The 11,216-nt window shown below is 45.8% G+C and overlaps 1 protein-coding gene across 2 annotated transcripts in view; it reads left to right on the top strand.

Moving 5' to 3' along the window:
* Positions 1 to 85: 85 nt before the first annotated feature.
* The window catches only part of PSME4 (proteasome activator subunit 4), a 142,189-nt gene continuing 131,058 nt past the window's right edge, over positions 86 to 11,216 (top strand). For both annotated transcript variants that reach the window (XM_006122111.5, XM_075925476.2), the window contains exon 1: positions 86 to 436. In XM_006122111.5, coding sequence (XP_006122173.3) covers positions 228 to 436 — 209 coding nt within the window. In that variant the 5' untranslated portion in view covers positions 86 to 227. The remainder of the gene's footprint in view (positions 437 to 11,216) is intronic.

The following is an 11,216-nucleotide window of genomic DNA, read 5'->3' as shown; positions in this document are numbered from 1 at the left end:
CCACCCCCCGCGCTCCCCAGAGAGCCTCTCCCACTCAGCCCCCCCTTCTCTGCCTCCCCCTTTCCGCTCCCCCCGCCCCCGCGCAGGAAGTGACCTGGCCCGAGCGGGAGGCGGCTGTTCGCTCGGTGGTTGGTTGCTTCGTCACCAGGAGCCGCTGTGTGACTCGTTAGGACGGAGCCGGGCGCGGAGGGTGGTGGCAGCGGCAGCGGCGGACGGTGCCGGCGGCCATGGCCGAGGCTGGGAGCGGGCCTCCGGGGGAGGCGCCGGGCTTCGTGCCGCAGAAGGAGATCGCCTACAACAAGTTGCTGCCCTACGCGGACCGGCTGGAGGCCGAGGCCAGCCGCCTGCTGGCCCAGATCAAAGGCAACCTGGGCCGCGCCGTGCAGCTGCAGGAGCTGTGGCCTGGGGGGCTCTTCTGGACCAGGAAACTCTCCACGTGAGTCCTGCGGCCTGGCCGAGGCAGCGTCTCCCTGCGGGGCGCAAGGGCGAGCGGGGCTGGGCCGGGCCGGGCCGCTCGGCCAAAGGGCTGGGAGGTGGGTGAGGCTGTATGTGAACATACCCGCCCTCGCGCCCCCCCCCCCGAGTGCGTGTGTGTGTGTGTGTGTGTGTGTGTGTGTACACACCCGCCCTCGGCCCCCCGAGTGCGTGTGGGCGCGAGTGGGTACACACTCGCTGTCAGTCCCCGCGCGAGGGTATCAATGTGTGTTTATGCTTGACTGCGTACACACATGCTGTTGGTCTTCTCCCTCCCCGTGTGTGTGTGTGTGTCTGTCCCTACTGTCAGCACCCCAGATTGTGAGTGTGTGATAGTGTCTGTATGCACCCTGCCATTAGTGCCCCTGTACTAACCTCCACCCATCTATGTCTGGTACTCTGCTGTGGACATGCCGACATGTATGCCTGCCATTGGTACCTCTTGGGCATGTGTGTATATGTGCCATTAGTACTCTTGGTGTGTTATTTTGTACTTAAACATGGCATTAGTCCTCCAAGCATGCACATTCCTATACATGCCATTAGTGTGTCATCCCCACTTCTTTGGTTTGTTGATGTGTGTACACATGCCATCAGTATCCTGTGTGTGCGTGTTTATATGTTCACATGCCAATGTTGCATGTGGATACATGTGCCATTGGCACTCCCAGGGTATTTGTGGGCATGCATACCCATCTGTCCTCAGTATCCTGCCCCCCCCCCCCCACTGTGTGTGTACACACCCACCTTTGGTATCCTTTTGCTGCAAGGAGCATATACACTAGGGATGTTAACATGCAGTTATTTAGGTAAACTTTCAGGCTGTGTCCCCTCTGATATAGTGGCAGCAGCACGTTGGGGGGAGGGGAGGCTGATTATAGCCATTTACACTTTCACATCCCTAGTACACACTTAACCTTGGTATCTCTGCCCTCCCTGAGAATTCATGTAGGCATATGTGTGTATACCTGCCCTGGTATCACTTTTGCCTTTAGGGTCTGTGTGTGCCTGAGTGCACACCCGCCTTTAGTACTCTCCCTGTGGTTATGTTCACCCAAACTTCTTATGCCTTCTTGAATGGTATACTTGTGTGTGTGTGTGTGTGTGTGTGTGTGTGTGTGTGTTTGTTTTTGTGTGCATGCCAGGTTGCTTTCTATAACTTGCCCCCTAGTGTGTGTTTGCCAGTTGTCCTTTGTATCTGGCTCCCATATGTGTGACCCCAACTGGTGTGGGTGTCTTTTAGACTATATCCCTTTCTTTTCCCAGAGTTTTTGCCTAACATTAATGCTGGGAAAGTATTGGGGGCCAAGGTGTCTAAAGGCTGTGAAGGGTGTGTGTGTCAGTGAAAGCAGCTCAAGCTGTGAGTGGAGGCTCTCTCCTTTAGCATTTGACAGTAGAGAGGCCCCCAACTCCCACACTGTGAGTCTGTCCTGTGTGCATTAAACTCAAGCACTCATTCCTCTCTGCCCTCAACAGCCAGAGGGACCTTTGTCTGGGGCTATTTATAATGGTGACACCAGCAGGAACTGGGACTGAAGCCAGGTTTTAGATTGTTGCAGGTTAAATCCTCTTTTTAAAGTATCCAGAACTGATGTTGGTGCCTTTGGGAGGTGCTGCTCTTGTTTGGGAGAAGCTGGGGAGCTTCTGCTTCTATTTCCACAACTTGTGCAATCTTCACTGTAGGCTCATATTGCAATAAAGACTAGACTTCTATTTCCAGGCTGCCTAGTTCTGTTAGTCTCTGGCCAGGACTACACTAGCAGAGAAAAAAGTTGCAAGATACACAACTCCAGCCATATGAATTGTGTAGTTGGAGTCAGTGTACCTTGCATTGATTTTTCTGAGGCAACCCCACAGTTGAAAGTTGGTGGGAGAAATTCTCTAATTGACTTCCCTTATTCTTCCGAATAGTGAAGAGTACCAAAGATGATGGGGGCTCCTTCAGCATTCAGTTTAAATTTTAGAGGATCTTGAATAGACCTGCTAAATTGAACCCTAGAGGATTGATTTCCAGAGCATTGCTCCTCTGGCAAATGGAGGCGTGGCCTTTGTGAACAGTAATGGGCAAACTAGGCTATGAGTGGGCCGCATGAGTGGCATTTCTTCATCTCAGTGAGTTGCACAATTCTTGTAATCAAGACTGTCTCTCAGGACAGGTTAATTTTATTAACTGCAGCTGTGCTTGCGTACCTAAAATTTGTGGCTGTACCTGTTGAACTCTAGCAGCACTTTGACTGGATGCAGAGGGAGCACATGGCTCTCATAGTCAGTGTTGTGTGCAATCAGCATTCACTCGCTTAACATGCATTTCACTTTAGTAATACTGTTAAATAAAAAAATTACATGGACAGATACCAGCAAAATCTGGCAAACCTGTGCATGGGCAATGGTAAACAAAAGGTCTAGTGGGCCATGCATAGAAAGCAAAGGGCCATCCATAGAACCCATGTGGCTCGCAGGCTGCCCATCACTGCTTTGGAAGGAGGGTATTATTGCCTTTAAAGAAGATAGATACTCACTAAGCCACTTAACTTGTTTTGCCAGAAATTGTACATGACTGCTCCATCTCTCCTGGAAATAAGTTTGTAGTTGTCATTGCTGCCGAGGGTAGCACGCAGATTTTTGTTCAGTGGTTTCTTCTGATGTGTTGCATGTAGATGTGTACTTTGTGGGGAGTGGACTTAGGTAGGGCAGTAGTTCTGCTTTCCAAAGAGAGGTTATATTGTAGGGAGACTGAATTAGATTCTGGAATATGTAACAAACTCAGTGAGTAACTTGTTTAGCCTAACCTCAGTTTTTTCTAGGGCACAAAATACTCTTTGTCTCTGCATATGTAACTAATGTTGTGTCATTGTGAATGTTACAAAAAAGTCACCGTGTGTTTTGGAATAAGAAGTAAGGGAAAAGGAGATGTTTCATTGGCAAGGATATTTTTGTCTACTGGGAAGATATTTAATTTTGGATATTTACGTGCCTAATGTGAAAATCTGCTTCCTGTCTCGCTTTTTCCTTTTTAAAGAAATTGATTTAATTTTGTAACCATTTTGCTGTATTGAGAGGGAAACAAGTTTTGAGAGATTTTGTTCCTTGAGCCCACACTTAATAAAACCACGTGGGTCAAATGGGTTGCTCAGGTGCCATATTCCGTTACCAAATCCCTTTTACATTTAGATTGCTGTGTTTAGAATGGGGATTTTAAAAAGTGCCTCAGACTGGGATTTTTAAAGCTTCCAAAAGAGCTAGGCACCCAACCCCCTAGAAATTTAAGAAGATTTGAGTGCCTAATTCGCTGAGTCTTTTGAAAAATGTCAGCCTTAGGTGCTTTTGCAAAAAAATTCCTATATTTATTTAGCCTGGGTGTATAATTACAAAAAGCTATTGTTACCAAGAAATGAGTGTTTAGATTAGGGATGTGAAAGGACAACCGATTAACCTGGTAAGCATCACCCTAAGTGGGTAGTGTTTACTGGTTCCAATTAACAGTAGAGGCTGGAGCAGCTCTCTGCCCCTCATGGGCAAGAGTATGTTCCAGGCTCGCAGGGCCCACCGCAGGCAGGGCCTGTTCCGGTCTGCCAGAGCAACCCCTGTCTGTGGCTGGCCTGTCAGCCTCACCGGAGGTTACACGCTGTCTCCCTGGGGAGTGGTGCCACAGGGGCTGGCAGTTGCATTCCTGGGGAGCCAGCTGCAGAGCCCACAGTGAAGTCTCCTGGGAGTGGAAATGGCAAGAGCTGTGGGTCCTGCTCCCTGGGAGTGGAGCTTACAGGTTTCCCTGCCACAGAGAAGCCACCTCCCTGGGAACTGGGCCGGCAAGCCCATTCCCAGGGAATCTTTGAACAGGCTCTGAAGTATAAATTTATATAAGCTTTATACTGCAGAGCCATAAGAACGTAAGAATGGCCGTACTGGGTCAGACCAAAGGTCCATCTAGCCCAGTATCCTGTCTACCGACAGTGGCCAGCACCAGGTGCCCCAGAGAGGGTGGACCGAAGACAATGATCAAGCGATTTGTCTCCTGCCATCCCTCTCCAGTCTCTGACAAACAGAGGCCAAGGACACCATTTTAACCCCTGGCTAATAGCCTTTTATGGACCTAACCTCCATGAATTTATCCAGCTTCTCTTTAAACTCTATTATAGTCCTAGCATTCACAGCCTCCTCTGGCAAGGAGTTCCACAGGTTGACAACACGCTGCGTGAAGAACTTCCTTTTATTAGTTTTAAACCTGCTACCCATTAATTTCATTTGGTGTCCTCTAGTTCTTCTATTATGGGAACTAATAAATAACTTTTATTTAGCAGCCCTCTCCACACCACTCATGATTTTATAGACCTCTATCATATCCCCCCTCAGTCTCCTCTTTTCTAAACTGAAAAGTCCTAGTATCTTTAGCCTCTCATCATATGGGATCCGTTCCAAACCCCTAATCATTTTAGTTGCCCTTTTCTGAACCCTTTCCAAGGCCAAAATATCTTTTTTGAGGTGAGGAGACCACATCTGTACATAGTATTCAAGATGTGGGCGTACCATAGTTTTATACAGGGGCAGTAAGATATTCTGGGTCTTATTTTCTAACCCTTTCCTAATAATTCCTAGCATCCTATTTGCCTTTTTGACCGCCGCTGCACTCTGTGTGGAAGTTTTCAGAGAACTGTCCACGATAACTCCAAGATCTCTTTCCTGATTTGTCGTAGCCAAATTAGCCCCCATCATACTGTACGTATAGTTGGGGTTATTTTTCCCGATGTGCATTACTTTACACTTATCCACATTAAATTTCATTTGCCATTTTGTTGCCCAATCACTCAGTTTGGTGAGATCTTCTTGGAGTCCCTCACAGTCTGCTTCTGTCTTGACTATCCTAAACAGTTTGGTATCATCTGCAAACTTTACTACCTCACTGCTTACCCCTTTCTCCAGATCATTTATGAATAAGTTGAAAAGGATTGGTCCCAGGACTGACCCTTGGGGGACACCACTAGTAACCCCTCTCCAATCTGAAAATTTACCATTTATTCCTACCCTTTGTTTCCTGTCTTTTAACCAGTTCTCAATCCAAGAAAGGACCTTCCCTCTTATCCCATGGCCATGTAATTTACACAAGAGCCTTTGGTGAGGGACCTTGTCAAAGGCTTTCTGAAAATCCAAGTATACTATATCTACTGGATCCCCCTTGTCCGCATGTTTGTTAACCCCTTCAAAGAACTCTAATAGATTAGTAAGACAGGATTTCCCTTTACAGAAGCCATGTTGACTTTTGTCCAACAAATTATGTTCTTCTACATGCTTCACAATTTTATTCTTTACTATTGTTTCGACTAATTTGCCCGGTACTGAAGTTAGACTTACCGGTCTGTAATTGCCAGGATCGCCTCTAGAGCCCTTTTTAAATATTGGTGTCACGTTGGCTACCTTCCAGTCATTAGGTACGGAAGCCGATTTAAAGGATAGGTTACAAACCACAGATAATAGCTCAGCAATTTCCCTTTAAGTTCTTTTAGAACCCTTGGATGAATGCCATTCGGTCCCGGAGATTTGTTAACATTATGTTTTTCTATTTGTTCCAAAACCTCCTCTAATGACACTTCAATCCGGGACAGTTCCTCAGATTCATCACCCACAAAGGACGGTGCAGATTCAGGAATCTCCCCAACGTCCTCAGCCGTGAAGACTGAAGCAAAGAAATCATTTAGTTTCTCCGCAATGGCTTTATCGTCCTTGATTGCTCCTTTTATAGCTCGATCATCTAGGGGACCCACAGGTTTTTTAGCAGGCTTCTTGTTTCTAATGTACTTAAACATTTTGTTATTTCTTTTTGAGTTTTTGGCTAGCTGTTCCTCAAAATCTTTTTTTGCTTTTCTTATTACATGTTTACACTTGATTTGACAGTGTTTATGTTCCTTTCTATTTATCTCACTAGGATTGGACTTCCACTTCTTAAAAGATACCTTTTTGTCCCTCACTGCTTCTTTTACATGGTGGTTAAGCCACAGTGACTCTTTTTTAGGTCTCTTGCTATGTTTTTTAATTTGGGGTATACATTTAAGTTGGGCCTCTATTATGAGCCAGCAGCACATGTAACTGCTAAGCATGTTTACCATTGTAACCAACTTTTTACATACCTAGTTTGGATTATATAAAATGAGTTTATGGTTCAGTCCAGTAACAACTGGGGTCTCTTTCTTACTCCCAGTCCAAGGTCTTAAATGAGCATGGTAATGAAACCTATGCCTTTCCACCCAGAGGGGCAGAATTTTGTGGGTAAGCTTGACCTTCTGTTAGCCATATTGTTGAAATTCAGTGTCCAGTGCTTTCACACCGGTGTATCTGATGAACATTAAAAGTACTGACATGCTGCCTTTCCAAAAGGCCATCATTTCAGAATTGGGATTTAACAATCCCTTTTCCACAGCAAACACATTCTTAGGTGTGGTTTTTAAATATTATAAAGCAGTCCATTAAAAATATTGCATCAGTATTGCCTCTGTTGTACTGGTGGGAACATTAGCATAGATCAGGCTTTGGCATTTTTGCCACTATTAACAATTCCCTGCAATAGTAAAAATACAAACAAACAAACAAACAAAAAACCCCACCAGTTGCCAGGTACTAGTGCTGCTTCTGGGGATGACACAAGTGGGAATCTTCTAAAAAATTTCTTGGTGTATTTGAGACTAGAGGTGTTTTGAGCATTATGGAAATGTGTAAATACATTTTAAAAAACATAACCAGTTAAATATTTTCTAATTCTTATTCTTTTCTTATTCTGTCTGGCTATGTCAAATGATGCCATTTTTACATGGCAGCTGCTGTAGTCCTCTAATCACGGTAGCACATCCATGTGAAGAAATATTCTGTCTTTGGTAAGCATGCTGCATCATAGTAATGACATTTGCTACATCATGGAGACTAATGAGTAAGTCTGTTTTCTAGAAATCTGGAATGATCACATTTGGCAGTCAGGTTGCTACATTTATTGTAAACGGACTCTTCTGTGTAATTAAAAAAGGTGGCATATAGTACTTTTGAACACTTGTTGGAAATGTAATACATATATGGTAATTAAAAATCTGGTTTTCACTAATGTCAGTGCAAGTGACCTTGTGTTTAACAAGGAGTATTCTTGGATAGCATTCCTTTTGTAGGTGCAAAATGATTCACATGACTGCATTATGGGACATTTTGAACTTGGTTGGTGCTGTTTTTCCCCTAGCCATCTGCTAACTCATACTGTTTACAGAGATGCTTGTTTTTAGTCTTATGGCAGAGGTTCATATGCTAATACTGTCAAAACATGTTGAGACATTTGTTAGTGGCTGAGAGGAAGGATTGCCTTTGAAAGGGAGGGGGACTGGAGTTATTAGTCTCTATGTAGTTTGACAGTGTGTATGTTGAACTAGCCATTAGATATTGTATTGTAAACTGCAACTATTGTAACAGGCTAGTCAATAAGGCAATAAGTGCATTCTGTTTAGAATTACTTCCGTGCTACTCTGTGAATCACAAAAGGAAGAGGACTAGAATGTTTTGGCACCTCTTTGAAGTTTGAAGTGAGTGTGTGAGTGAGAGAGAGAGAGAGATACACACAACTTGGCTCTCTCTGCCCAAATGGGTAAAAAATGCTCTCTTTTTTTTTTCTTAATCCCAAGATTTCCGTGATACTATAATACCCTGTAGTGATCTTGGAAAACATATTTGCTTAAAAAAATACTGGGGGAGATATGAGAGCCCCACTCTTTCTTCTCTCTACGGTTGTCCTATGTAAGTTACGTGTTGTTTTCTTCATGAGCTTAGTTTACTGTAACAAATGACATACAGCAAGGAAGAATCTTCAAAATGGTAAAAGTATTGTTTAGTTTTATTGCAGAAGCACAAATTTAAAATGTATTCTCATATTTCGTAAAGCAATTAACTATACAGAAAAAAGGAAGCATGAACGCCAGAGTAAATAAAAAGTATATGCACTTTTGATACAGATATAAAATATTTTATATGTATATTTATGTACATATTTGTAAGGGTTTGCGTGTATATATAGAGTTTGGGGTACACAAGGAGTACAAGAATAGACCTAAATACTTTTCCAATTGGATTAGTTGAAAATCAGTTACTGCTTCAGTTCCTGTTGACAACTGACTCTTGGAACTTGTTTACTGTATATTGTAACAGCTGAGAACATCACTAATACACAGGTTGTTTTTGGAAATGCAGCTGTTTCAGATGTCCATGATGTCATGAGTTGTTTAGAAGAAACACAAATTGCTGAAATCAGATCTCATCAGGTTAAAATGCCTGTCAGGTCATCTTTAAAATATATATGCCTGATGCTGCATTCCTTTACCCCAGTTGTTCTCAAACTTTCTGGCTCATGGACCACCTGGCTCACTGTAAACCTTTCCATGGACCACCAGTTGCTAATGAAAACTCACTGAAGAAGTTGGGTGTGCCCATGAAAGCTCATGATACTATCTAAATGTTATGTTAGTCTCTAAGGTGCAGTGAGAGGGTTGTTTTATAAATTTTTCCTGATAACTACATAATTATGTCTGAGCCATTTTGCTAGTACTGCAGCTAGGGAGAATGTTTCAATTTAAATTAGTAAACAGATAAGCGTTATAACTTTCTCATGTTAGTTTTTCAAACTCCATTTTAAATAAAGTAAAATAATTTATGTCCAAGAAAAAAGATTTCAATTTTTTTTTTTAAATGGCAGGGGTATATGGCAGCCTTTTTTGGATCAGGGCTCACTGACACACTGAAAAAATGTGTGGTCCTCAACTGATATAAGAAGCAAAAACAAATAAAAACAAACAAAAAACATTTCCTCCAAAATCCCCCCCGATCCTCACTGATATGGCCCCCAATTGAGACCCCTCACATATCTAGCATCCCAGCCCCATGTGGTGAAGGGAAGGGACAGGGAGAACTAAGGTTCAGGGCTTCCCATAGGCCAGATTTACTTTTCTGGGGTTCTGGATTTTGTGGATCACCTTAGGCTCTGAGGTGGGGACAAAAATGAGAGGTTCAGTGTGATAGGGCTGCCAGCGAGTGGGATAAGGATGGGGATGCAGAATCTGAGCGGGAGGTGGGATGTAGGAGGGGATGAGGGTGCAAATTCTAGATGGGAAGAAGAAGAGCAAGGGAGGGTGCAGTGTGTGGCCAGGAGGAAGGGTGCAGGAGAAATGGTGGATGCAGGAGCAGGGTGGGGGAAAGTTGTCTGGCCAGGAGGGAGGGTGCAGAGTATGGCCCAGAGGATGGGTGCAGGAGTGAGGGAGAGTATAGGAACAAGCTGGAGGTGCATGGTCTTGGTGGAAGGAGGGGGGGTAAGTGAGAGGGATTGGGGTGCAGGAGTCTGGGCATGGGCGGGGTGCTTACCTGGCTTTGCACCCCCATGCTCCCGGCCAACAAGCACAGCGGGGAAAGCCTCTGGACAGCCCATCACTGCTCTGCCATTCCCGCAGTGGAATGGGGAGAAGGGAAAACTCAGTTCTCTCTCCCCGTCCCCCAGACATGGAGCCCTCCGTGCTGCTCCAGCTTTGTGGTCACCATGCAGCTATGAGGCTGGAACACCAGCTGTGGCTTCCTGCGTGAGGGTGAAGAAAGCTCTGACCTTCCCTGCCAGATCTGGCTTACGGAGAGACTGTCTGCATATGGTCAGTAAGCTGAATAGAGAGAGTCATTATGCCAAGTGTGCTGGGCAGGAAACTGTGGACAGCTGAGAAGAGGGTTAAAGGGTGTGTAAGAGGTGGAAGCTGAACAGAATGGAGCAGTGGGACTGTGATGTTGTTCAGTTGGAGAAATTCTGGTGTGGGTGAGTCCTGGCAGAGAGGGGACCTGAATGAATGGGTATTACCCAGGGGTAGGGGTAGGGCCAGGTTTTAGCTGTTTGTACAGCAGAAGGCTGCCGGAGCATGAGCAGGGGAGATGTGGGATGCAGCCTGGCTGCGATTGGTTCACTCAGTTGTTTGTCAGTCTCCCACACCTCATCCTCCTTGGACCCGTGGTGGATCAGTGCTGTCAGCACCACAGCACTGTTGGTGCAGTAGGCTTGGAAGAGGCCAGAAACCAACTCTTCTCCTTATCCCCCTCCTCGGTTCTCCTCCTCATCTGCTGCTGAGTAGGTAGGAGTCATCTGAGGTGGTGCTGTGGGTGTTGGGCAGCTTGGAGAAATCCTCGTACTCCTCATTGTCTTCTTCCTCCTCCACAGCCACCACCTGCTCCTGTTGCTTCCCACTCCAGTCCCTGGGGCTTCTTCTCCCCACTGGTCAGGCTGGACCGTCTGCTGCTCCCCCTTCTGCCTTCTCCTGGGGCCCGGCGAATCCCCACACAGGAGCACCATGCTCCCTGCACTGGGGCTTGTGAGAGACACTGGGGGGGAGGAGAATCACCCGTTTCATGGGGGCCACTGATACAGCTGCTGTTCCTGATCCTCGCACAGGGAAGGAGGCACCTCAATGTACTGAGATCCCCACAGCTGACTCACGCAGTTACCTCTCCCCCCGCACTTCACATAGAAATCCTCACAGCTACTCCACCTCACCTACTGAGTAGCCCCCACAGATAAACCCCCTCACTCACTGAGATCCCCTGCCCAGTCCACACTCCCACATCTGGTGGACACAGCCCAGTTCTCTCCTGACGGTCTCGCAGACGGACGTGCAGGGTCTGTGCAAACATTGTCAGGGCTCTGCACTCCTAAGCAATCCCGGCAGAAAGCCCTGCATCCCTGGAGCTCCTGCCTTTGT

The sequence above is a fragment of the Pelodiscus sinensis genome, chromosome 3 (genome assembly GCF_052426305.1).
Source record: "Pelodiscus sinensis isolate ZL-2025 chromosome 3, ASM5242630v1, whole genome shotgun sequence".
NCBI lineage: Eukaryota > Metazoa > Chordata > Testudines > Trionychidae > Pelodiscus > Pelodiscus sinensis.
This window is presented reverse-complemented; position numbering and strand designations above follow the sequence as displayed.